Source organism: Marmota flaviventris, chromosome 2 (genome assembly GCF_047511675.1).
Source record: "Marmota flaviventris isolate mMarFla1 chromosome 2, mMarFla1.hap1, whole genome shotgun sequence".
In the NCBI taxonomy this organism is placed as follows: Eukaryota; Metazoa; Chordata; class Mammalia; order Rodentia; family Sciuridae; genus Marmota; species Marmota flaviventris.
In genome coordinates, this window is record NC_092499.1 from 186,707,974 (window position 1) to 186,735,921 (window position 27,948).

Genomic DNA, 27,948 nt, shown 5'->3' on the forward strand with positions numbered 1-27,948 from the left:
ACATTAGACCAGACAGAGCCCTGCCCTGGGAAGGTGGTCCCTTTTACAAAGATGAAGTGGAGTAGTGACATTCCCTGCACCCCCTCCCACAGACCACAAAGGAGCATGGAAAACCTTTATCAGTGTGTGCTGTGGGCACAGCTGGCTGGCCAGTGAATGACAGAAGGTCAGGGCCTGGTTTGGGAAAGGAGTACAGAATAGCAGTGGGTCAAGCCCCATGCAGGTTCAATATGAGGAAGGACAGTGGCCTCCACTGTGGTCTAGGGGCCACTCCAAGGTCACACTGATCCAGACTGGTAGGTATCTGGCACCAGAGGCCCCTGAAGAAGAGAGTGTACAGGGCATCAGAGCAATGACTTCCAAGGTCCCAATTTTTTCCATAACAGCATAGAGAAGCGGAACCCACATCCCCAACACTACTAAGGGAACGAGGGTGAAGGAAGTATTGGCCAGCCTCCCACTCTCTAGCACCTGCACAGTTGGCTTGCCATGAGATTCACAAACTTGGAAAGAATGAAAGCAAGAGGTCTGGGAACCGGACGTCCAGGGCCTTGCTTGTGGGTGCACTTCTGCTTGGGCCCAGGGCTGTGGCTGGTCAGGTGTGTAAGGGAAGCCTGGGCCTGTGAGCGCGGCATCTCCCACAGCTACAGGAAACCCCCTAAGAAGGTGCAGAGCCCACTGCAGAACATGGGACCATCAGTCTTCTCCTTGGAGCTGGGCGCGGGTGTCACTTTTGTGCCACTGAGCCAGTCACTGCCATTCACAGAAAATGGGGCTCGGCTGCAGCAGCCTGTGGACTCCAGCAGGTTCCCCATCCCATGGGCTAAAAGGAGCTTAAATATTCCAGTGCCACCTCGTATACGAATTTATACTGTTCCTGAGAGGAGGAGAGACAAAGGAGAAGAAACGAGAGAGATGGAAAGGAAAGGGAAAAATGCATTAGATTTGAGATATGCATTTTGCAAAAAAAACTTTACCTACATCCATTCAAAAAGTCAACTCAAAATTATCCACATCTGGACATCCTTCAGTGTTCCCTTGGATGCCTACTCCACCTGAGCTTTCTCAACTGCCCAGCTGGGATTGTTCCCTTTCTTCTTACCATTCTGTCATACCAGTTCTTCTCACAGGGCAACCTGTGTACACACACCCAGGGATAGCTGTTAAAAATGCAGATGCCGATTCAGTAGATCTGGAGTGAGGCTCAAGAGTCTACACACTCCCAGGCAATGCAGATTCTGAGTGGGATCTCACATTGGGTAGGAACACACTTTGAGTAGGTTTAAAGACATTTATATTAAAATTCCTTGTGTATGGCCTGACTCCTCCCTTGCACCAGGTCTTATCTTCTGGGGATCTGCCTCCCCACTCTCTTTACTATCCTTCTCCTACAGTGTCCTAGTTCAATGCTCCACACTGTAAAAATTAGCATAAGTGAATTAGAATAGGATTGGACTGAATTGCAAACATAATTCACACTCTAACAAATTCAGAAGCCTTTCCTTTAAGCCTGAATTAGTGATATTTTCTTAAGGAATGGGTAGAAAGTAAAACAAAGTAGGTGTACCGGGGATGAACATTTGCATTACCCTGCAGGAAAGAAAACTTGGTCGGGTTGGCAGAGGAAGAAACAGGGCAGGCCTAGAGACATGCAGATAGATATGCAGATAAACACCCAGCTGTTGAAAGTTTCCTCCTTCCTGAAGTCATTTTCCTTGATTCCAGGGACTACGGCCAGCCCCTAACTGTTGGAGAACAGCTCTTGGCACACTCACCAGAGTCTCCACCATGTTGGATTTGTTATTCCTCAATGTTTTCACAATGTGGAACACGTCGATGATGTTCTGCTGCTGGATCATCTCACACACACTGCAGATGGCGCAGAAGGTTCCACTGCGGCCTCCCCCATTTCTAAACAGAGAGTGAAGGGGTGAGCCACATCCCTGGGTGCCCCCGACCCCAGCTCCTGCTGATCTTAGCACCTCATGGTAGGAGTGAAGCCTGCAAGATGAGGCATCAGGGTGAGAATTTGAACCTGAGTGGTGAGCTCTGGCTTGAGTTCCATTTGTGCCATGAACCTTCTTTGACTTGAGGCAAGTCCCTCCCTACCTGGGCCCCAGTTCCCCACTCCTGTAATGGAGGCATTGGACTGGATGACCATAGAAGATATAATTAGTTCTCCTTGATTCCATGAGCATGATACAGTCACCCAGGGACCCTGGCTGAAGCCCACAAGACAGGAGGATGTTGTGTCTTTGTTCATGTGACATCTGTGTCCTTGTCCTGCCGGATGCTCTGGGTCTACCTTCATATCCAGTGAAGACAAAGGAAGGCACCAGGTGATTTTCCTTATGATGTCTTCCTACCCTCCACTAAGGGCAGCCTAGGGTCAGCCAGCCCAGGCTTGAGACTGTGGGCCTGGGAGGCTGCATCTACTTGCACATCTTCATTTGAGCAGGATCCTACTGATATTGAGTCTAGGGGAAAGAGTACTCTGGGTAGGACCATGTCTCTGTCACTCCTTTCTGAAGCTTTATAAATCATCTTCATGGAAACACCCCTCAAACTCTTTATAGAGAGTCCCTTCAGGAATTTACCTGATTCTAAACTCCTAGGCCCATTGCCAAGAGCAGCTAATGATTTCATGTAATGGTGTGTGTCTAAAGAACATCTGGACAGAAACGAAGGCACTCAGTCAGTCTCCCAGATGTTCTAGCTACAGGATATCCCATGACCAGATGTTTCAAGTACAGATAGTTGTCCTTCCTCTGCTGGATGCTGCCCGCATTTCAGTGGCTGTTGTGGTGCCTGGGGTCCACAAGGATGCTAGGTTCCTATTCTCTATGAGCACAGTGTCAATCCTGTGTTTTCTTCTATTCAAACCGCTGGCCACCTTGGCTAGGGGATATATGGATAAAAAGGCACTCTTGCTAAAAGAGCAGGGAGGGTTCCCAGGAAGGACGGTTTGGCAATTTCTGGAGCAAGAAGATGAGTCAAGAGGATGCAGGCATCTCAGGGCCTGCAGGAGTGAGACCCTGAAGGGTTGGGGTGGCCTATGCTGACAGTGGTGTCATTGGAATGCGTGGAGGGAACTGGAGGGGACAAGGGTTAGTTAGCGGGGAACGGGCTGCCAGTTTCGGGGAGAGCCAGCATGGTGTGGCCCATGTTAGCATCAGCCTGACCCAGCATGCCACACAGCATCTTCCAGGACTCTAATCTCATGATCTGTCTCCTTTGGGAAGGGGTTTTGCTACGGGCGGGGGACGGGCTCTGAAGCTCCAATTGTGCATTTGTATGTTTAACCACTTTTTTGCTCTGACTTTGTTGATGCGCGTGCACTGTCTATTTGAGAAAAAGTGGGCAATTAGCTGGTTTTGAAAAGACCGAACCCAATTTTGAGGTTAGTGAGCTGTTATGAATGTCTCTCCTTTCTCAGAAATAGTTATTGTGTAAGAGGGAAGACTTTGGTCCACATTTCCTGTAGCATGACATTGTTGATCTCTTTGTTGACAGACATATTGTTTTCATTTTCTGACTATTTCACACCAGAGCACTACAGGGTCTAAAGATGGTCTAATTCAACATCCCAATGAGGGAAGTGAGGACCCCATGATTAAGTGATGTTCTTGACCTGCACAGCTTGTCAGCCACAATTTTCTAAGGGTCCCGACCCCCACCTCAGATGACAACATGGGGGTCTCTGGGCTGTGCTCATTCTAAGACAAGAAGTGAAGACTTCAGTTCACCCACTGTGCCCTGGGGAAACACAGGTTCTGCAGATCCATCTGTCAGCTCCTCCGAGGAGCATCTTCCTGGCACGCTCTTGGTGTCCCTGTTTTCTCACTAAGCCTGTAGTAAGAGACATCCCAGGAGGCAGACAAGGTGGGTGAGTCCCTTGGTTTTCTCCAAGGCAGTGTGGCTCAGTGGGGGGCAGTTTATCTTCGAGCCCAGGGTATGCAAATCTCATCTCTTCTCTTAACTCCTGATCCCTCTTCCTGTCTGGGCTTCAGTTTTCTCACTACAAAATGATCATATCTGCCTTGCAGATGGGATGATGTGATTTGTTTAAAACGTCTGCTTGAGCTAACTAAGGCTTTCCCTTCTCTTCTTCTTCAGGAAATAATGAAGGAGACTCTGATCAGAAGGACCTGCTTGTCATGGTCTTCCTTTAGACTAGCGGGACACGTCCTGCCTCCTTTTGGAGGGTGGGACTCACCCCTATGCTGGGAGCCTTGGGGAGTGGTCTGCCCCTCCGTGGCTTGCACAATAACATGTCATATGACAATAATCAGGACAATGGGCAACCAGTAAAGGGCTGCCGTGTTTCGCCCTGTCAGGGGTTTTGAGAAGTGGCAGAGCTGTGGCCAGCAGCATCCTCACGAGTGCTCTACTGCCCACCAACCCGTTGCTCTGGAGACACCTCCACAGTACTCACAGGCAGTGGACCACGGTGCGTCCCTCCCTCCCGTCATACTGCTCCTGCCACTTCTCCAGCCGTCGAACCACTTTGAGCAGAGAACGCTTGGAGGGGGGTGTGTCCCTGTAGGCAGGCCAGCCGATGTACTGGAGGTGCTGGACTATACGATACCCATCCTGTGGCTGAGAACAGAAAGCTTGTTAGGGCTGTTGTACTGAGGAAGCTTGGGATGTAAGCCTTCCAGATACCCTGGCTGGGGTGGGGGAGGGTAGCCATGGGAGGGCTTTAGCATAGTGGAAGACTTGCTAAAGTCTTGACATCATGGGGACAGTCACAGGCTATCCCCACACGTACATCTACAGCTTTGTGCACACTGATTCCCTTTCCTACTCAGTCTTCAAAACCCAATTCAAATGCCCCTTTCTTTCAAAATATCTTCCCTGACTCTACTGGGCAGAGTTCTTTCTCTCTGAGGCTCATATGTCAGAACACATCTCACCTTCCCTTTAGAGACTGAACTGAGGATAGTAGCTGACTTCTATTCACCCTGAGCTCCCAATAGAGACCAACAGTTAGTTACCATTTCATAGGTTACCAAGTTGCCCCCTCCTGTCCAATGCTCCTCCTCTCAGCCAGGGAGTACCCTCATGAAAGCACCTAATTAGTTTCCCTCTCAGTACTTGCTGGACTACCCTAGAGCTTTTATATCCGATCAGTCTGCACCAACTGGTGCCAAAATAGCATGGCACCGTGGGGAAGAGCTAATGTCTGGGAAGTTTTGTCTACACAGCAGCAAGTGTGTCAGGAAACAGGCAGATGGCAGGCTGGATGTCGCTCTGTGCATCTTTGCTGGAGTCACCGCTGGCTATGGAACCGGAATCGGCAAAGGCATCACTTCCCGAAGGAAGAGATTATCAGGAGAGCATAACACAGACTCTTGGCTGGCTGGGTGGGATCCTCTCTCGGCAGCCTCCATCTGTTTTGTGAAGGAGACCAGGCAAGCCGTGGCAGCCCTGCACCTACCCGAGCCATGTTACAGATGCGGAATATTCTGTGGATGATGTCCTCGTCGATGTCCGCGGAGACGAACTCCACCTGGATGGGTCCGTAGCACCCGGAGGTCTTCTCGGGCCAGTACTGCATACAGAGCTGGAGCAAGAAAAGAGGTGACAGAAGCAGGCTGAGGACACAGGGTAGGGGGTGGACATCAGTGCCATTTATCACTGGCCCTTTCTTATCGCTGGCAGGACATACCCATTAGAGTGGTAGAGTATTGCATAGAAACTGAACTCAGCTTTCCTATTTGGGAGATTTTTGGTATTGCAATGTCGAGGCTTTGAACACAGAAACACTGGGTGAAGGATCTTTGCTGGGCCAACTTCAAACCTTTTGTTTGATTTGCTAGACTTCAGTTTCCTCATCTGTAAAGTGGAGAGAAAAATATCTACCTTGAAATGCTGCTGTCAGGATTAGAATAGATATGATATGGATTTATTTTCACATGAAAGTTGTGGCAAACTTTCCCTCATTCCAGGAAAACCTACAATATTCGTTCATGATCAGATAATGACTAACTTTTTTAAAAGACAGGCTTTTGCCTAGGAGAGTCTTGGATCCAAATCCAGGCTCTGCTGCTTAGTACTTTTGTGTTCCAGTTCTCAGTTTTCTCATATGTAAATTAGGGACAATTATGTTTCCCTTGCACTATAGGAAACATCACCTGGTATTGGACAGGTCTTGTTGATAATTTTTCCAATTTTCTGGGATTGGGAATCAGAACCCATAGCCAAGAGCAATAGGGAATGGTCACCCTTCAGTCTAAAAGGGTAGTTCTTAGAGGCAGTTTTGTCCCTCCAGGAGACCTCTTTCAATGTCTGAAGACACTTTTTATTGTCCTACTTGGGAATTGCTATAAGCATCTAGTATATAGAGACCAGGATGCTGCTCAATACCTCCCCACCCCAATGCATAGGATAGTTCTCCTGGGAAGTTATTTGACCCTAAACAGCAGTAGTGCAGACACTGAGAAATCCTGATTGTAAATTGTTCATGTGTATGGGTATCATCTTGAAAGAGAGATGGATGCTTCATTCACCGTATCTGGTGAGCTGCTAGGTGACTTCCACTGGGGAGATAATATTGAAGTGGCCATGGGTTGTCTGCAGAAGTATTGATTGTTTACAAGGGGCATAGAGGGGCATAGAGATGCCGAGGGGCATAGAGATGCCAACGTGCACAATCCCCAGAGCTGGGCCACAGAGAGCAGCTAAGATTAGGGGTTCAGGCCTGTGGGGGCCACTCTAGGATGGGCAGGGGCCATGTGATGGAAAGACCATGTGGGCATTACCCAGGAGGTTTAGCTGAAACTCACAAAGACCCACCAAGGCTTCTGAGAGCAGTTTGGGCCTGAGTTTCTTATCAGTGGTGTTAGCCACTGGCCACACTCCATGCAGACAAGGAGTTAGATTGACAGAAGTGACCCTTGGAAAGGTAGTGGTGGCCTCCTCTGGTACAGGGTTTTCACAGAAGAGAATGACAGCAGAGGTGACATTCCCCTTTGTTGATGGAGAACAAACTCATTCCGGGAAGTCACATGCCAAAATATCTTTTATTCTCTCCTTTCTCCAGAACTTAAATTATAAGGGAAGAGAGAAGAGGAGATGTGAGAGAGGGAAAAATCACATCTCCCACCCTCCTAATGGTGGATACCCAGAATTCTAACTTAGGGATAACATCATTCACCTTACAGCAGTGGTCAGTGTACTACTGCCCCAAACCTGTAGTAAATAAAGGTTTATAAATAAAGTTTTATTGAAACATGGCTACACTTACTTTTTTATGTATTGTCTATGACTATTGTCGTGCCATCACCAAAAAGAAGTGTTGACAGAGGACCTGTGGCCTGAGGAGCCTATAATATTCCCTATCCAGCTCTTTACAGAAAATTTTTGCCAACTTCTTTTCTGCAGGATTGTTATGAGAACAAAGGAGATAATTCATGTCAAGAAAGCCCTTAACACAGCAACAGGCATGGAATAAGCACTTATTTGAGAGTGCAAATAGTTGTTATTACGTAGTCATTGCCATTATCTCATTACCATCATGCACATGTTCCTCAGCTCACAATAGGGTTAAATTCCCCATAAACGCACCCTAAGTTGAAAATACCCTAAGTCAAAATTGCATTTAATATACCTAACCTACCCAGCACCCCAGCTGAGCAGCACAGAGATACGGCAGAGATCAGGTATGCCCTCGTGTTTGGGGGACTGGCTAGGAGTTCCAAATTCAAAATCTGAAGTGTGGTTTCTACTGAATGCATGTCACTTTCATTGAAAAGTCAAAAAATTCTAAGCTGAATCCAGGAGAATCTGTATATCAAATCTGAAGGATTCTTCTCATCAGCCATCTAAGTAGCAAGGTCAGGCTTCATAAGCCAACGTGCCTTGCTTTCCCAGCATCTTCTTCGGGGGTTAACGGAGCATGTGGAGAAGGGCGATGTGTGGGGGGCGGGGAGGGCCGGGCACAGGGCCTCGGCGGCTGGACCGTCTGCAGCTGCTGAGCTGTGCAGTAATGACAAACCACAATTTGAACTTCATTTCTCTTTGCCATTGGCTCTTCTGCCTTGCAACCTTCGCAGTAATGAGGGACTGGTACAGATAAGTCTGTGGCTGGCCGGAGAAATTGGAATTAATCAGAATTGCCCATTTGAAAAAAAAAATAATTGCCTCTATTGCCTGCATTGAACTTAGCCTTGCCAGAGTTTGTCTGTGATCCTGACACGGGGTGCATGGATCCAAGGCATCAGAGAAAGTCTATTACCCCCAATATTTTCAGCCTGGAGAGAATGTGGAATGATTTGTCTCTTTTAATAAGATTTCCAGAGCAATTTCTCAAGCTAATAGGGTCTACTATGCCTCAAACAAGATGCCTATGCTTTGGGACACTTCTCAGCATTTGATTTCCCAGGTCACTCTCCCATAATGCTCAGGGGCCTGGGGAAGGTTGTAGGGCCCTTCTAATCCTAAATCAGAGTCATCCTTTCACTCCGGTTCCCTAATTTATGAGACCACATCTGCAACAGTGCGGGTGACATTCAGCCGGGTGATGTGGGTTTGAGCTGCCAAGGATCGTCAGCGTCTTCCTACAGCCCGTGACATTGCATCTCATTTAGCCACAGAAAGGCAGGGAAAGAAGTGGGGTGGCAGGGGGCACCCGTTCTGTTCCCAGTGACCCTTTGGGACTCAGATATGATTTTCATCAGCAAGAAACATCCTCTATGGTTTAGCTCAAGACTGACCTGGTGTCCGAGTGTGTGATTGCAAGTGGACCAGAACCATCTACTTGGTCTGTGTATATTGTGCAGCAAAAGGGTGGGGAAATACACAAGATCCCCACTTGAAGTGCTCTGGGTCCAGGTCCCAGCTGTGGTCACTTACTAGCTGAATGACTGGTCCAAGTCCCTTAGCTTCTCTGGGTTCTCACGAGTGACTGGGAATTTTAATGTCTCCTCACACACAAACCTGTATCTGCTGAGCACTCTGCTATTATTATTAGGCAGCGTGGAGAAGGGTTGCTCAAAACAAGATATTCACAAGGAAGGCTTTTCTTCCTTCTTCTTTCTAGTCCATATGAAATTTTAAGGCAATATCCACAAGACTACCCTCTTGACAGTTCCTGATGGGTCAGCTTTGGGTAGCTGTGGAGACAGGCACCATCCTGGGTAGTGGGACAAAATTCTGCATGTCAAGGAAAAGAGTCCTGAAGGTTGTTCTAGAGAGGGACTCAGAAAATTAAAGAGGATGATGGGAGGGTAGTGGAACCACTGGAAGGTAGAAGGTGACTCAGAGCCTCATGTGCTCCCTTCCTCAACCTCCCAGTTACTCCATGCATTTCTAATAGCTGCACAATGCTCTCTGTCCATGCTTCCTGAATGACATGGGAGTGAATTGGAGATCACATGTGCATGGAGGGGCCAGACCGTGGGCATGGGTGCATCAGCAGCTTATAGAACTCTTGGGGTTTCTTAAGACCCTAGAAGTAATGATTAAAGTAAAGATTAATCTCTAAGATCATGAGGATCTGACTGACTTCAAGGCCACACTTAAACTCAGTGCAGTTGGGAAACTTGAAGCTGGTTGTCTCCAAGAACAGACTCCAATTCCTTAGCCTGGAATCTGGACCAGCTGAGTTTTCTCACCTCATTGCGTAGAGTCCTCCCTCCCTTTCTCCATTGTCTGGGGAGGACACAGTGGCCAAAGGGAGGGTCTGACCTGCAGAGGTACATGGGTAGTGGCAATGAGCACATTTGGGAGGTTGTTCTGATGATTTAGAAATGGTCACACTCCTTCCAGAAAAGCAGAGTGGCTTCTGCTAATTTATTGTCAGGATGAATTAAACCAAGCAGAAGTTGAGATGCCTGTGTGTACAGCCCTGGAACAGCTGCCACACATTATTCTACCTAGTGATCTCCATTGCTGTTCGGACCGTGAAAAGATGTCCTTTGGGGGTGCAAGTTCACGCGTGAAATATAACAAATGCAAGGTAGCTTCCCTTGTTAAACATCTTTTTCTTGCTGATGGAATCAGAAAGCTTGTTAGTCGCTAGAATAAACATGCTCTGATGAGTTGAATGAAAACTAGCAGACAGGCCTATTTTTGGAAAAAAAAAGTTTTAAAGCATTTTTCAGTGCACCTTAGTTATGCCTTTTGTTAATTAAAAAATACTTTGATAAAATGGAAAGGCCAATCTTTCAGAAATGAAAGATTCCACCTCTCCAGATCTCTGTGATCCAGAGAGAGAAAAGTCAATCCCAGGACACCTAAAGAGGAAGTCAATTAGTATTTTAAAAAGAGAAATAGAAAAGAGTCGTCTGAATTGGTTTTAAAATTCAGATCAGTAATTGTAAAATTCCTGTAAACTGATTCTATAAAAATCTATAATTGGCTTCAACACTATGACCAGTTAAAGAAGACAAACTGTGGGGTCAGGGGCAATAGACATAGGAGAGATAGAGATAGATAGATAGACAGACAGACAGACAGACAGACTGACCCTAAATGGTCATGCTCCCTGCTCGTGGTGGGTGGAAACTTGATCCATCTTCTAACAGCTAGATCCTAGTGTGTTTCTGGGAAGGAAAAGTAGGGCTTAGGACAATACTTTCAAGAGTGTGCCTGGGTGGGAGGAAAGGCTGAGGGCTAAGGAGACAGCTGAACTTCACAGTTGAAGAAAGGAACAACTTTGGGGGAGGGTGTGGGAGGGCTGAGAGAGAGCAGATGGGAAGAAAATGGTTTGCGAAATGAGTTGGAGGAAGATGTGTTGCTGAAGTCCAGGGGAAGAAGTGAGGTGGGGTATAAGAAAAAAGTGAAGGTCAACCTTCAGTCACAGGATTGCTACAACATGAATCTCACATTGCCCCCACTAAAGCCTCAGCTAGAACTTGGGAGTGAATATGAGCATAGGACCCCACCATTCCCCCAAGCCATGGGGGTGGACATGGGGTTTTCCTGCAGGATGGGTTGTAAGGAATGTAGCCAATTTTGTTTAAACGTCAAAGACAGAGGGAACTTGGCTGACACCTGGGTTTTACTAGTCTAACAGAGGATGAGTTAGAGGCTTCGGGGAGTCAAGAAGCTGACTTAGGGAAGTATACTGCCAAAGGCAAGGGTAGAACTGAACTCAGGTCTCTTGACCCAAGACTTTCAATTCTACTGTTCCTATTCTGGTGGAGAAGAGAGAGAGACAGCCCCTGGCAGAGTCAGACCTGAGGCTGGCTGAGGCAGAGCTGGGCATGATGTATATTTTGTTAGCATGTTAGGCTGTGTTTTCACAAGCCGAGATAAAAATGGGGATATCAGTGCTTGCTATTTGCCCTGCAGGTACAATGACAGCAAAAGACATCTCTGAAACATCACCCTGTTTTTCTCCTGGCAGGATGGAGAGCTTGCCTCTCTGGCTTCCAGATATCCTCACCTCCATGGAGATAATCAGAGCCTGCTCTTTACCTCTCCACTTGCATCTGCATCACCTGACTTCTCAGATTTTCCACAGTGGGAGCTTCAGAACTGGGCAACTCAGCTTTTATATAAGATGTGGGCTCTCATTTTTTTTTAAAGTTAGGAAACATTCCTGCCTTCTCCATACATCTAGGTACCAGCAGATCCATGATTATCAGATACTGGGGCCTGGGAATCTGACACTAAACAATTGCAAACATCTTCTTCTCTGGCAGGTGGCCCTGGGCAAAAGTCAGCTATGGACTGTGTGACCTTGTTCAAATCCCTTCCATATTTGGGCCTCAGTTTTCTGATCTGCAGTGTGAAATCAGTAGTTTCCAAAGTGGCATCTGTAAAGCTAACAATGAGCTGTTTCCAAAGTCTTTGAAAATAAAAGGAGGGTCATCTGTTGTTCTGGAGGGGGGAACCCCCATCTCTGGCTTTGGATTAGAATTAGAACATCTTACTGTATCAGTTCTGCATATGTCCTGCAGATCAGAATTTCAAAAATGCAAGAAAAGTAAACTCATTATTAACTAGTAAATACAGTTGGGGAAACAAAAGCTTTCAAAAGAGCGTACCCATGGAAGGAGGATGTGGGAAATACTGAAAGGCATTTGGAGGAAATTTGGATTATGGAAGCTCTAAGATTTAAATAGGATAAAAGGTGCTCCTTAGAATTAGTGACAAGCAAAATAATGAAAAACTCCCAGGGAGACTCCAAGTATAATCAATGTAATAAATCAACCAAATATTCAAGGAAAGGTGAAGTGCTAGCTCTTATGATTACATGGAGGCGACCCAAGCAAAGCTGGGTCATGTTGAACCCAGACTCGACTCCAAGCTGACAGGGTGGTCTTTTCCTGCAGGAATCCTCCATAGCTATCTACAAGGCTTGAGGGCCACGTGATGTGTACCCTGGACACAGTGTCCTCTGTTCCTTCTCTTCATGGTCAGCATCTTCTTGCCACTTGAGGGTCTTGCTGAGATGATTCTCTCTGATGATAATTTCATCCTGTCCGATGCCAAAGAGAGACTGGGATGGGACATCACTTCACCAGAATGCTACTCCATAGGGACAGGGAGTTTTGTTGTGCCTCTTTTGTCCTCTGTCACATCCATGGTTTGCCTGGCACAGGGTAGGTTCCCAATAAGTGTATGCTGATCAATGAATGATTAATGAGGCCCAGAAAGCATAGTTCCTGACTTTTGAAAGCCCTCCCTCTGGTTGGCAATGCCACCTACCCTGGTGGACCTTGGCCTCCTGCTTAGCTCGCTGCATCCCATTCCCTCATGGCTCCTGATGGCTCTGGTTTCAGATCTTGATGGAGACACAGACTTCCTCCAGCCCAAACCACTTCCCCTTCCAACACTGAGGCTAACTCTGGCTTTTACCATAATTTCATTCTCATTTCTGTTTTGTTCTGATCCCTTCTAATCCTGGTCTTAATTGACGATTTCAGTTTTCCTACGCTTTCTATAACCAATCCCCACAAACACGGGGGCTGAAAATAATATAGGTTTATTGTCTTGCAAAGTTGGAGGTCAGACTTCTGAAAGCAGTCCTCAGGGGTTATGATCAAGATGTGATGAGGGCTGCATTCCTTCCTGGAGTCTCCAGGAGAGAACCCATCCGTTGCCTCGCATGCCTTGGAGGTGGCTCTCTCTCTTCAGTTCCCGCTGTCTTGTCACATCCCTATCCACTGACTTGGTCCACCTGCCTCTCTCCTCTAATGACTCTCACATTGACCCTGATGGAATCCCAGGATAATCTCCATATCTCAAGAGCCTTAATTTCAGCTCATCACATCTCTTTTCCCACCTATTCTTAGGACTCTGGGATTAGGATGTGGACATCTTTGGGAAGCCATGATTCTACCTCCCACCATATGACTGGCAAGGAGGATCTCCTGATCTTTCTGCACACTATGGTGGGTGTGGCTGACTGCAGAGGGGCTTGTGTATTTGTTTATTTTTTTCTGGTTTCTGTTCTCCATGGATGCTAATATATCCACAGAGCCCACAAAGATGGAAGAGACCTTGTCAATGCCATTGGATACGGTTGAAAAGTTTCTTCCTGATTGATACGGGTAATCACAGTGTCTTTTACTGGATGTTGTAGTTCTAGGGCTTTGCCCCACTAATCCAATCACAGGCTTCTGGAGCCCTAAAGAGTTAGAAAAATCTTTAGGGTCAAAGACAGAGAATTGAGAGTCTATATCAGGAGCCCTCATTGATCATAATTATCTTTGAAAAGCAGCCACTGTGGAAAAGAGAAAATTTGTGGCTGGGGATGGCTGACTGAATGACGTAGTATAAGATTCTGAGCAGAGGCAGACGGATTTGGACAACAGTGCAAGAAAATAGAGCATGCTTGCAGCCTGCTTCCTCTCCTTGGCCCTATTTTGCTGCAACCTATAGGTGGCTTTCCCAACCCCCAGCAGGAGCTCTCTGGGCTCCTGGGATAGGCATCCGTCCTCTCAGGAGCAATCTAGCAATGCTCAGGACCCAAGGAGATCTGTCCATGGTGCTGGTCTGGCCCAAACCATGGGCTGCCTTGGCAGGATCTTGCTGGCAGACAAATACTGATGCCACTTCAAAGAACCGCCCCTCCAGGTGCCGAGGGCGGCTTTTCTGATGCTCACGCTGTGTCATTGTTTATTTTTGCAAGGCGCCCAGCTGCTGCGGTGATGATATTTATATCAATAAGGACTCTATTCATCTGCCGATTTCAGAGCACGCTTGCCAGCTGCATACGGCAGCCAACCTCGGGGAGCTTCTGAGCCTGATGTTTTTGCCTTTAGAGACTCGATTCTCAAAGGCTGTACCAACATCTGGGACTGAACGAGCCTTCATTCACCCAGGACCTACCCTGACAGGGGGTGTGATTGCCAATGACTCTGACCCTGTCTGTCCCAAAGTCAGATTCTTTTAAACCCCTCCTCTGCGTCTGAGCTCCAGTTTTCTTAAAAAAAGGATGTTGGAAAAAAGAAAAGAGCAAATGGGATTTTGAAGGCCCTGTTTTACTCCTGCCTCACGGAGGTGAGATCTCTGTTCTACTTTTGCAGGCAAAGGAATAGGTGGTGATGGTTTCCAATTCTGGATCTCTGCAGGGAATTAATTTATTTTCAGAGCTGTCTCAGTTTCCAACCTTCCATTGTTTGGGCCCTCAGCCCTGGGAATTATCCTTGATTTGTCTTTTTCTTTCCCATTCCGTATTCAACCCAACAGGATAGTTTGTTGAATTTACCTTCAGCATATATCCAGAACCCGCCTTGATCCAAGCCATCGTCACCTGCCACCTGTAATTATAGTCACCTCTTCTCTGTGCCCTCTGCTTCCACTCTTAGCAACCGCCCATCCCCTCCCCCATCAAGAATCTATTCTCAATATAGCAGTCAGAGGGACACTTTCAACAAAAAAGCCAAATTAAGCCATTACTGTGCTTAAAGTCTGTCAGTGGCTCCCCATTTTTTGCAAAGTGAACCCCCAAGTTCTTCCTATGACCTCCAAGGTATATGTCTACACCCAGCCCTGTCAGGATTCTGACCTCACACACCTTTGTTCCCTCCCAACACACATAACGAAGTGCATTATAGAGCATTGTTGGTTATTGTCTGTGTCCCCCCTTTAGAACAGAAAGTGCACGAGAGATGGGAATTTTCTCATTTCCCTCATCTGTGTTGCTCACTGATGCATTCTAAGCACCTAGAATAGCTTCCAGGGAGGAGCAGCGGATGCTCAACAAATGTGGGTCGCGTGGGTGAGGAATTCTCTCCTGAACATCTCTCACAGACACATTCCAAGTTGCACTCACTTTCAGCCTGTCCTAGTCCACTCTCTCCCTGCCTCCCCCTCCTTCCTGCCTTCGCATTTTGCAGAGTTGCACCCCGGCCACCTGCTGGCCCAGATGAGAAACCTGCCATCATCTGTGACTTTTCCTTTGCACCCACCTCCCACTGGTGACTGCTCCCTACACCTTGTGGACTCAACTCTGGGAACATTCTCATATCTAGTCCCAATTCTCCTGCCTCCCAGCCACTTCTAGTTCAGATTTTCGCTTTATTTTCTGCACACTTGACAGATTTTCTCCCCGAGTCTTTGGTTCCCAGGTCTGTGCTGCAGTTGTCCTCCTCCCTGGTGGCAGACTTGACTCTGGCTCTGCTCCTCCGCAAGGTTAACCCCTCTAGAGTCTCTCCCCACTGGACAGGAAGAATTTTCTAACTGTGTTCCTAGGAACCCTAGGAGTCCACAAAGGTACCAGAGTGATCGACTCTCCAAGGGCCACCAGGAGAAGATGAGAGACCACTGTAGGGGGAGCCCCAGACTCTTGCCTCCTGCTTCAATATGACTAGCTGTTGATCAGAGCTCTTCACACACTGGGCTTGCATGAGAGCTTTTATTTGGAGAAAGAGTTCTGTGGCTTACAAAGTAAAAGTCTGATACTTATAATGCTGCAGTCCATGGCCCAAGCTCCTGAGCTTGGCTCAGGAGCCCTGCAAGGTGGCCCCTGATGCCCTCTCCAGCCTCACCATGCTCTTCTCCTCTGGACAGAGCTCAATCCCCAGCCGCACCAGAGCAGAAGCTGTTCTTCCCACAAGCCTACGTCCATCTCTCCCTCTCTCCTTTGCCCTGCCTTTCCCTCTGCCTGGAATGTCTTTCCCCGATAGTTCATCTCACATAAACCCAAATCTCCTCTGCCTTCTTCAAGGTCAAAGTCACCTTTTTGAAGTCTTCTCTCACCCTCTGGGCAGAATTAATTGCTCCCTGCTCCTGCCAACACAACACTTCACCAGTGACCTCTATTACAGCATGGTCACATGAGCTAGGGACAATTTGCTCCTCTGTCTCTGTAGGAAGACTATGAACTCCTGGAGGGCTGAGACTACCGCTCAGACCCATTGGAAAACACATTTTATTCCTGCCCAAGGGCCTGTGCAAGGACAGCACTCATACGAGAGTTCATTGAGTTATTTTGAATTTTCTTCAAGGCAGTAAAAGGACAGCTTTTCAAAAACCTGAAAGGTCATCCTCATCTTCTTGTCTCCAGAAAGGCTTCCCTGCCAGAGAGGCAAGGGCTTCAGAAACTGTCCCAAGACATGTCCTGTGTCCCGAGCATGGGGATGTTTAGTGTGCATGTGATGCTTAGAGCTAGCATGAAGTCAGGGCTCTGTGGTCGTCTGCTGCCAAGCCTCCAAGGCTCAAGCCCCAGCTCTACCCATGTGAGCTGCGTGGCAGAGAGACCAGGGCAGGTGGGTGTGGCCAGGCACCAGATACCCTTCAGGGTTGCAGGTGCTCAGTGCTGGGGAGGTGGCCTTGCAGCTATGACAGCTCTGTGTGACTTAGAGCAAGACTCTAACTAGTGCCTGCAGCACAGAACAATAGAGTGTGGCCCTGGGTGGGGGTGGGGAGCTAAACAAAGCCCATAGGCAGGGGGAGTCATTACTGAGGGTCCAGGGGTAGAGGCCTCCTTGCCTCTGTGGGCAGAAGAATGGGCTTGCCTGGTACTCCCAGGGTCTGCCTCAGAGTCTACAGTATGGCTCCCCCCATCCACCCAGGCCCATCTAGGGTGGCTGCTGGGCCTCTTCTTACCTGGGCAGTGTCCATCTCATTCAGCATCACTACAGAGGAGCAGTTATAATCGAACACCAGCCTCCAGAAGTCCGCCACAGTGTTGGGTAGAGGGTGTTGGGTGACCACGAAGGCGGCGGGCTGCTTGTGGCTCTGACAAAGAAATGACACAGGCTTTGTAAAATATATATATATATATATATATATATATATATATATATATATATATGTATATCTGTCAGTGATATTCTGATGATGATGAGGCCCGGATGGCTGCCAGCAGCCCCGAGCCTGCCAAATGGATTTCACAAAGCACCTGCCGGTTCTGTTCTCTCTGAATGCCCTGGCGGCAAAGGGGACCTTCTCGTAATGAACACATTCTCCTCCAAACTAAGACATTTCATTAGGAAAGTGTCAGTCGGATGGGGATTATCCAAATAAATTATTTATGTCTTGGAGCTTAGCAAATAATCATCATTACAATATGAAATGAAAGATTCTGGATGCAGATTAGCTGCTCTGCTGGCCAAGACACCTCTTGGGATATAAGAGATCTGCTGAGTCCCTGTGCCCATGATGTTGAGGAGGGGTTAGGCGGGCCTCCAAAAGAGCTTCTATTACACAGCTTACTCTTGTTGGATTGAGGGCTGAGCTAGCTGGCAGAAGGTGGGTATTGTGTCTTTTAGCCAGTGGAACAGCGGAAGTTACCCAGGTATTAAAGTCTGGCAGACTTGGGGTTCAAACCCCTTCTAACTTATGAGTTATCCATCCATCCATTCATCTGTTCACCCATTTATTCAAACATCATTTGTACAGTATCTTTTGGGGGAAGGAGGGGGTGATAAACACAGAGAAGAAATCAGATAGATGATCTCAAAACTCAGATTCTTTATCTGGAAAATGGCAATCATAAAGGCAAAGGGATGGTTGTCAGAAAATTGGATAAGATTTGCATGTGAAAGGCCAGCAAGCAAGAGCTTGACTGGAAGCCCAAGGACAAGAGCAGAAAGGCTCCTGACTTAGGTGTTCATCCTGGGCACCAGCCTTGGGTCTGGTACACACCAGGTAAAGTGTAGCTCCAGCCAATAGTCACATTAATTCATCCCCGTGTTATAGATGGGGAAACAGAGACCCCAAGAAAAAGGCCTGTGTGATTTGGGGAGCTTCACCTGGGCTATTTTTGGGCATGCCAACCTTGTAAGGAGGTGTTTGAGATTAGGAAGCATCTCCACTTCATCAATAGTTGGTAAGGCCTGAGCAATAACCCTATTCTCAACAAGTTTTCTTGGGAGATGGTTCCTATGGACGTTTGCAGCTATTTTTAGTGTAGTTACAGGTCAGGAGGAAAAGAAGAGAGATCAGGGGCAAAGGCCCTGGCAATAGCAGGAAAATGTCTTGCAAACATGGACATCACAGAGGCAGAAGGAGAACTACTTCCAAGGCCAGTGGAATGGTCAGAGGAGGAGCCTGGGAGGGCAGACCATGGAGCTGCCCAAAAGCCTAATTCCTCAGTCACAGAAAGCATGGTCTTTAAGCCATTTCAAGATCTGTAAAAAAATATCTAGGCTTCAGAGACAGCAGAGTTGGGGTTCAGATCCTTGACTCTACCCTTTCTGAGCTAGTTGAACTTGAGTAAGTAATGGAAATACTCTTATCCTCAGTAGCTGTCCAAAAAAATGGGGGATAATAATACCCAAGTTCAGAATGAGACAGTGCAAGTCCAGGGTCCGACATGGTGCCCAACGCTCAGGGAATGTTAGTTTTCTTTTCTTTTTCACTGTCTCTGTGATAAATGCTCTATTAGGCCAGCACGCCTGACAAAGCCTTATCTGAAAATATGTTCGAGATCCGTGCTCCTGCCGAGTTTCAGGGATCAGCCAGCAATCCATTTCATGGATAACATCATCCTTTACCAGGGGAAACATTAAAAATTAACCCAGAGGACTTCATATTTTTCTGCTAGAGGCAAAGCTGCTATGGTTACCAGATAATGCACGGACTGAGCTGGAATACAGATAAGGACTTTTTTTTTTTTTAATATAAGAAAGGCAAAGGCCTCAGTGATGGCTCACTGGAGAAATGCCCTGTGGACAAAGAGAATACAATCAGAATCAGAGCTTGGTTTAAGGCATTTGACTCCCGGCAGCATCTAACCTACTAAGTAGAGGCCAAGAGTTCGTTTGATCCTTGTTTGGATGAAGAAGGCAGGAAAGGGGTGTTGGGAAAGCAGGGACAAAGCTAGGAGGAAGTTGGAAGTGTGGGTGCACACCTGGACCCCATCTTGCACTACACACATACACACACACACACACACACACACACATACACATGCACACATGCATATATGGAACAAAGCTAAAGCCAAGGGTCTTTTCTTTACTTCCAGCTATTTGGTATGACCAAGACCAGGCTCTCTTCTTCTGGGCCCAGAGCCATGATTTTCATGGAGGATGTGGGCACCTATGGACAGAGGCCAGGGCAACCCTTTTGAGAGCTGAGACCTTTCATTGCCACCTGCCTCCAACCCATCAGGCCCTTGGAGGGAAATTTTAGGAAGATCAGAAGTCAGAGAAGTAGTAGGCCTTGGCCCTAGGAGAGAGTGCTCCATGTCCCTGTCTGTTTTGAGGGAGGTGGGAGGGTCACATGGGCTAAGTAGAGGCCAAGATCTCAGACATGCAGTGGAAGGGGACCTGGAAGAGTTCATGTCCAATTAGGCAATGGCATTCTTGATTCTGAACCTCAAGAGGCAAGAAGCCTGCATCTTACCGAGTCAAGGAAACTGTGGGGGAGGTTCAAGAAACGAACTCTAGAGTGAGAATCAGGAGCCCTGGGTTTGGCTTTGCCACTAGTTTTCATGGCGACCTAGCACAAGTCCCTTCCTCAATCTGGCCTCAGTTTCCTTTGCTGAGAAGCACATGGATGGGGCTAGGACCATGGTTACATGCTTCTGCAAACACCTGTGCATCTTGGAGGTGAAGTGATGATACCCAGAAGTAGCTAGAATCCTCAAGGATGAAGCACGTGAGGCAGATGCACGGGCCCACTGGGGTAAGGATACGACTCTAATCCCAAGCCACATCAGGGTAGATGGTCCTCCCTGGACCTGGCATCCAGAGAGTACAAGAAGGAGCCCCTAACCGGATATGCAGGAATATGGCTTGTTTCCCTCCTTGCTTCTTTTCCTCCCATCACTTGCTCAATATTAATTTACTGAGCACCCACTAGGTGCCCTCCTTTTTGCCTCTGCACAGGAAGATGTCTGGGGAGCTGAATGGGGAGTACCTGCAGGTGGAACCCATGCCTATACCATCTTGTGCTCCCAGATTCAGGCCAAGGCTTGGCTTAGAGAATGTTTCTATTGCTCAGGCTGAGTCAGCTCTGTGGGAGATGGGAGTGGGTGGGTGCAGGATAGGACCAGAGCCTTGTGGTGTCATGGGAGTTACTTTAAACTTTGGAGCTATTCTTTCCAGGTTCTTTGAGCCAAGGAACCAAGAGCACAGCTTGTGTCTGGGTTTGGACCAGAGCCTTCAAGGGGAGCAAAAGTCCTTAAGGTCAGCGGATCAGAAGCAAGAAGAGGCCGCCTGCTGATAGAGTCAGGGCCCTGGGTCCAGACACCTCCACCTGGGGAAGAGACTTTTCCCTGGAATGCCAGCCAGGCGCTCTCTTCCAGGGCTCAGCTTACATCCATCAGTGCTGCATTGATGTAGTTGCTGGACTCTCCATCCACCGAGATGAGGAAGGGCAGGCAGCGGTCCAGAGGCAGGACATCCATGCTGCGATTCTTATCATGGTTCCGGGGCAGGAGCCCAATGCTGCAATCTTCTGGTCGGACGCGCGGTGTCACTATGTTGAGTGTCTGTGGGGCAGAAAGGTGAGTCGACAGGTACTACTCATGTTGTTGCCCCCGAGCAGAGGAGAGAGGAGGGTTCCAATTTAGCCTAACTCCCCTATTTCCACCTTCTAAGCTTGGCCCTGCTGTTCCCTTCCCAGAATCCAGAATCCCATTCCACAATGGTGATGTTCCTTCATATCTTATAGCACTTGTGAGCTATGAGCCCATGCCAGGGGCTGTGTGACACCTTCCAGTTGCCAAAGCTGCAGGGGTAGTGTGCCCACACACAAGCTCAGACTTGGGCTGCCAACATCTGCCAACCAATATGAACTAAGTTGTTGAACCCATCCAGGGCTACAGTAAAGGATGGGATGCCAGAGGGCATATGGTGGGGCTGGGGGTAGAGAATCCCTTTGAGTGCTAAACATCACTTGAAGTGTCATGGAATGAAGGGAATGATTTACGAGCATTCTTCTGAGGGCCAGGGGAGACTGCCTGAGGACGGAAGGATGCTTGGATGAGCTGCTCAAGGTGGATGTGAGACCTCCAAGGGGCAAGTTTTAATAGGTCTGAAAATCTGCAGTTATTATGCTCTGCAAAGTTACAATTTAGGACAGAGATGCCCTAGCCAACAGATAGCTGCTGTGCGCAATGACCATGTGTCTGTGTCCCATCCTCCCCTCATTCTGCACTCTGATTCTGCTCCAAATCATTAAAGATCATTTGTTTGAAGGAGCACTAAAGAATTGGCTTGGCTGAAGTACCTGCCATAGAACCATAAACCTAGCCATTGCCCATGGCTGAAGCAGACACGAGTCTCCTGCCTGGTTCTCAGTTTCTATTGCCCAGGTTATGACTCTGGCACTGGCCTTAGGAGGAAGGGTTAGACTCTAACTTTCTAACTATTGATTCAAATCCAGGGTCCTCAGATGGAGCTTGCCACAACTTGGACCATATGAGCTGCCCAGTGTGGAATTGCTATGCCTGAGCTACGCTATAGGGTGATGCTGCTCAAAGTTTCATGTTCAGACAAAAAAAAAAAAAATCAACCAGTGATCCTGTTAGATTGCAGGTTCTTATTCAGTAGGTCTGGGTGGTACCCAGGATTCCACATTTCTAACAAGCTCCTAAATGAAGCTGCTACAGCTACTCTCTAGACCACACTGTGAGGAGTAAGAATGTACCAAAAAATACAGAGGAAACTTGAGTCCCTCCAGGGACAAAGAGGCATGAACTTCACACTTGTGTTTATAAATTTGTCTCCATCAACAACCTGGACAGGAACTACATAAGACCTAAGTTAAAAAGAGGCCTTGGCCAATCACTGAGCTAATACTTGCTCGTGGCTGTGCATTTGTTGTTTGTAAGACATTCTGCAGCTGCCTGGTGCTACAGACTGAAAACACATGGACATCTCACTTCTCACTAAGCTCTACAAATGTGCACAGCACCTTGAACTTGTTTGGAACACAACTATGGACTGAATGCTTGCATGCCTCCCCAAATGCACTCATTCTTATCCTAAGTCCTAGTGTGATGGTATTAGGAGGTGGTGTCTGTGGGAGGTGATTAGGTCATGAGTGTGAAGCCCTCATGAATGGAGTTAGTTGCCCTTAAAGGGAGAAACATGCTTTTGCCACATGAAGCTACAACAAGAAGACAGCCATCCACACACCAGAACAGTGCCTGAGCCCTCTCAAGACCCTGGATTTTCCATCAGTTGAACTGCAGCCTCTAGAAATGTGATAAATAAATGTCAGTGTGTAAGCCACCCAGTCTATGGGAATTTTTTATAACAGCCTGGACTAAGACAGTCACTGAACTTAGGATTTATCCGTACCTGAAACTCGTCTTTGATCTGGCTGGAGTTCGTCTGGGGGTCCAGCCTGCTGATGTTGTAGTACAGAGAGCGGAATTCACACACCGGGATGGCTGTGTTGCCACACAGGCACGCTTCCAAGATGGCATCGTGCACAAACACATATTGCTCCTGCATAGTCGGGAGAGAGGGAGTAGGCAGGTAGGGACAGTCTCCTGGGAGACCTGTCCACGTTTAATCTTATAGCTCTAAAGAATGCACAGGATTTATACTGCCACCTTATCTTGTAACCCAAAGGGCCAGGTTTCCATATTTTATAGAGATTTCATGGATTTTTCTCCTTGTATGAGATTGAACAGCAGAGTCACTGATAAAAGTGAGCAACTTGCTTGTGGTGCTTGTTTGACTTTCACCTGCCTTCTGAAGACTTCTTGTTGCACAAAACCTGTGATTCCCTGCTGAGGGCTTTCTTGCTAGTCCCAGGAGCACACTTGGGCTGTGTGCAGGTAAGCCAAAGAGCCAAAGAGTTAATGCCCCAGGAAGCAGCCCTCAAGCAATAATAGATGGAGAGTTGGGGGCGAAAATCTAAGTTCCTTCTCTCCTTTGGTGAATAACTTAAAGATGCACATTCCACATCTCAAAATTCCCCAGGTGTCCACAGTGTTAAAACCTGATAAAACACCTTTCATTCATTTCCTACCCTTCTCCATCTCACTTCCCCACTCACCCACCAGAGTGTCTTGGGATCAACTCCCAAAGAAACTCAGCTTGCCCTGAACTCTTTGTCTCAGGGTCTGCTCTGAAAACACATGCCATACCCTCTCCTATCCCAATTCTTTGTATCTGTTATTCTTTTCTCCTGAAATTCCACTCCCCTTTTCAAGACCTTCAAGGTTTCATTCCTTCTGGTAAGTCTTTTCTAAGTCCACCAAGCCAAAGTTGTTACTTCTGGGTCCTTGCTAAGTGTTTGTTGAGTGACTTTTTTTCTTGCAAAATTTGGTTTATCCTCTACCTAGTGTGGTTATCTGGATGCATCATTTGAACATGTCTCCCCATGGAGAGTAAGTACAATGTGCCTGACTCCAACCAGCAAGCCTGCCTGCTGCATGCAGTCCTTTTGGCTCTAGTGCTAGAAGCCTGAAGATAGGGCTGAGTCTGCTCAGAGCCTGCAGCAGGGTCCAGTATATATAAACCCAACAATGGGGGTCTTCACTACAGATCCAGGAGGGTCTGCTGTGCCCAAAGCCATAAGCAACTTCCTTTTCCAGGGTGGATGATTTGTGCAGTTCCTCACAAATCCCAGCTCTGCCTGGGCACCCACAGCCTTCACTAGAACCAGAAGATGGACTCATTGTTGGTGGAGGAGAGGATGGGCAGAAAGTTTGCTTAGAGAGAAGATGGTTCAGAACAAAGAACATGGACATTGAGGGTCACAGGGACCCATGATCTTCCACAGTATGGCTGGGTGAGACCTTGGGGACACAATTCTCAGTTTCCTCCTCATGGATAATAATGGAGATGCTGGTAAGGGCTACTTCCTAGGATATTATTTTATACCCTGAATATAAAACACACATGCTGCCTGCCTCACAGCAAAAAAGACAAACTCCTTCCATTTTGCTCCTTAGGCTCTCTATCTGGACAGAGGTACCCAAAAGCCACCTTGAAGACTGGGGCTGTGTATCATCTCTCTTTGAATCCCCAGCTGCTAGTTCAATTACTCAAGGACTTGGATGATTAAACCACTTCCTATAGAGACTGAGTGGATGCTGGGCACATAATAGGCATCCATAAACGCCAATCCTTTTCCTCTCTACCCCTTTTCTGAAGGCAAAGAATCCCTGACAGCTGACATTCAGTCCCATCTTAGATACCCTCAGAGATGGGAGCCTCCTCACCATTCATTATTGGTGGAAGTCCCTGTACCACGGAGCCCCAGGATTGACTTGGGGTGCGATGTCAGTCCTAGCTTCTACAGTGGTCTCCCCATAGCAAACTGTGTGGTCACTCCCTCTCTTGTCCCACACTCAGCTCCTTTCTATTGACCCCAGCTCTGGGTCTCTGTTCCACCATGCTCCTGTGTGGCCAGTGATGCTGGCCCCTGGTGCTCAGTCCTCCAGGACTCACCTCTGTTTGCACCAGGTTGACCCTCTGTGCCCGGAGCTCACGCACGCAGTTGAAGATGTCCACCACCCCTTCGTTCTCAGCCATGTCGAGCATGGTGTCAATAGCAATGAAGCAGCCGGTCCTCCCAGCTCCAGCACTGGAAGAGAGGTTATGGGGTGTGGAGAGGGATCTTGGGGTGATTCCAGCTCTGGGCATCCCCTACCATTCAGCCCCCTATCCAGGGCCCTGCTGAGAGGCAGGCTGTTGCAGATAGCAGAAGGGTGGGAATCCCAGACCTTCCTGAGAGATGCCGAGCAGGCAACCAATCTTAGAACCTCACCTCTGTCCTTTGTAAGATGCCAGAGTCATGCTTGTGTTTGGGGGCATTTGATCAGGGTGACTTATTCTGTTGTATCCATTTAGCAAACACTTATTCAGCACTGGCCAAGTGTCGTACATTGTCCTAAGAGCTTTACAATGTTACCTATAAACTCCCCTGTGAGGTTGTTAGCAAATTTCTCTCCCATTTCACAAGTGAGAAGACTGAGGCACAGAGGTCTGGCCTTGCCTGAGGTGACACAGCCGGCAGGTGGTAGAGCTGGGACTTTACCCAGGCAGTCTGGCTGCAGAACATGTGCTCTTACACTTCCTTCCTTGATCAGATTTACAGTGTATAATGGGTCTTAAGGCAGCACGTATATGTGTGGTTTCCTCATCTGACGGGTAAGATGACCCACTGTGTAGTGTGAAGCACTTAGCGTGGGACCCTCCACACTGCAGATGCCTAATAAACATGTCCTTCCTCTTTCCCTCCCTTCTTTTCTCCTTCTCTGTTTTTTCTTTTCAGCAAATGGGTTGATACATGGAAGCAAGGAAGAGCAGGAGAGGTGGAGCAGAGGAGAGGCGAGGGAGAGAGTGGAAGCCCAGGACCTCTGAGCTTCCCCAAAGGCAGAAGGGGATCCAAGGCCCTGTATTTGGCTTCCCCAGGACCAGGAGCTAGAAACCTCTTGAAACTGAGCAGCTGACAGCCCTGAGACCGACCCTTGCCAGGTGTTGAGTTTCCCAACACACATTCGATTTCGGATCTCAGATGGCTTCCTCAGGAGAATCTCAGACCTCAGCGAGGCTCCTGGAACACGGCCAGCCCTGCCCTGATTAGTGGTGGGTCCTAAAATACTGGTGCTGAACATTTGCCTTCAATGCGTCCCGCCTGGGAAGGGAAGGCCAGGCAGGCTGCCCCGGAGGCCCACTTTGGCTTGAGTCTCCTGTTTTGCTTCGGCCATGGACACAGATGGCTTCGTCCACTAATGTGGAAGTAAGAGGATATGAAGAGAGGAAGGAAGAGAAGAGAAGACGGAGAAGCATCATTGGCCGATAAATCTGAGGCACACAGGCCTGCAGGATGGGACTGTGGCCCTCAAGGCTCTCGGGCAGTCTTCATTCCTGATGAAACTTCAATGGCTCGAACTGAGTACAGTCTGACTTATTCTTGCCTGAGAACATCTACTACCATCTTGACCCAGAACTCCCCCAAAGTGGCCTCAACAGCCTGGCATATAACATGTAACTTGCCTCCTGGCAGAGTCTTTGTAAGGATTGTGCTGTGTTTATTAAACATTTTAGTGATTTAGTATTTGGAAGAGACCCTTGGGATCAAATTCTGGCTGTGTGACCTTGGGTAAATGACTTCATCTCTCTGGGTTTCATGACTCTCATTCATAAAATGAGGCTGATAACAAATAGACCCACCTCATAGCATTAAGAGTACCATGTATGTAAATTAAAAACATATAAATTACATTATATGTTTAAAAATCTTAATGCATGCAGATTGGCTTAGCCCTGTGCCTGGCCACAGAGTAATTTCTCAATAAATTGTTGCTACTTATATTTGATGGATATTTTCCCACTATCTATGATGCTTCAGATGCTGGGATTAGGAGTGGGGACATGAAGATGAGTAAGTCTTGGTTCTTGCCTAAAGGATTAAAAGCCTGGGGAGGGGGACAACATTAAGAGATGGAGAACAATGATATTTTTAAAGTGCTTACTATATGTCAGGAATTTTGTCAGGCACTCAGCACACATTAGCCAACCCATTTCATCTTTATAATAGCCCCAGGAGTGTGCACCACTATGCTCAGATGCATGAAAGTGCCTTGCTATGGAGATAGAGGCACAGGGCCATCATGCACAGCACTGGTTAATAGTGGGGAGGTGTTGCTGATAATATTTGCTGTTGTCTCATTTTTTCCTTTATCCCTGCTCTGGTTGCTTTTGGGGATCTTGGGGTGGGGTCTAAAGTTTCACTGCCCTTGGGCTGCTATGAGGTATAAAGCAGAGAACATGTCCAAAATGCTCAGAGGGCCCAGAGGGCTTCTGCCACACCCTCAATCCCCTCATCTCTGAAATGGGATCATGTGCTTCCTATTATATTTAGAGAGAGAAAATTTTAAAAGGATGCTATGTAGGGAAGCAGGTGGCTCTGAGTGTCCATGGTTTGTAAAATCCTTCCTGGTCCCTGGACTGATGTGGACATTGTCAGAGCATGCAGGGTCTGTAGAAATGGGCGGGACTCAAGGTCACACCAGGACAGAGAGGACTGCTAGCGGCCTTCAGGTCTGGACATTTGCCTTCCTCTAATTCTCAGTGTCCTTGACACAGTGCTTTTTCTCCACTTAGGGGGACTGAAAAACGCGCCACTCATCCTCAATGTGACTCTCTAGGTCAAAGCCCAAAATAGCTCTTTTTCATAAGAAGATAGAACCGGATGCTGTCCATTTATTCTCCATTAAGGATCCTACAGGCCAGAAATTAATTTTTAAAATAACAGCAATGAAGAGAAGCATGTTTCACCAAGGCACCCCATGGCCATATCAAGGAGCTGCAAACATGTTAAACATCAGCTCTCAGCCCCTCAGTTTCCTCATCTGTAAAATGGGATGGTGATAGAGATCCCCCTCTCAAAGTTGGATGAGAAGTACATGAAATGGTGTGGGTAGGTGCACATGGTAGATGCAGCAGCACATGCTGCCAGCACCCAGCCCACATCCCTGGTGACTGTAATGAAAACTGTGACTGCCACTACAATGCTGTTGCTTAGACCTTAGGAGCCGAGTCTCACCGGGCTGGGTGTGGGGACACAGGCAGGGGAGTCTTTAAGGCAAGGAATCATGGCTACTGCCCACCGAGCTGCAGAGACACA

The 27,948-nt window shown here is 47.7% G+C and overlaps 1 protein-coding gene across 2 annotated transcripts in view; it reads right to left on the reverse strand.

Annotated features, from left to right (window-relative positions):
• Nucleotides 1–823: 823 nt before the first annotated feature.
• The window catches only part of Ptprt (protein tyrosine phosphatase receptor type T), a 1,048,660-nt gene continuing 1,021,535 nt past the window's right edge, over nt 824–27,948 (reverse strand). For both annotated transcript variants that reach the window (XM_027945221.3, XM_027945220.3), the window contains 8 exons: nt 24,765–24,900; nt 22,659–22,808; nt 20,669–20,842; nt 17,008–17,139; nt 5,441–5,566; nt 4,436–4,599; nt 1,776–1,911; nt 824–877 (listed from right to left, as the gene is read on the reverse strand). In XM_027945221.3, the coding sequence (XP_027801022.1) occupies nt 824–877; nt 1,776–1,911; nt 4,436–4,599; nt 5,441–5,566; nt 17,008–17,139; nt 20,669–20,842; nt 22,659–22,808; nt 24,765–24,900 (1,072 nt within the window). The remainder of the gene's footprint in view (nt 878–1,775; nt 1,912–4,435; nt 4,600–5,440; nt 5,567–17,007; nt 17,140–20,668; nt 20,843–22,658; nt 22,809–24,764; nt 24,901–27,948) is intronic.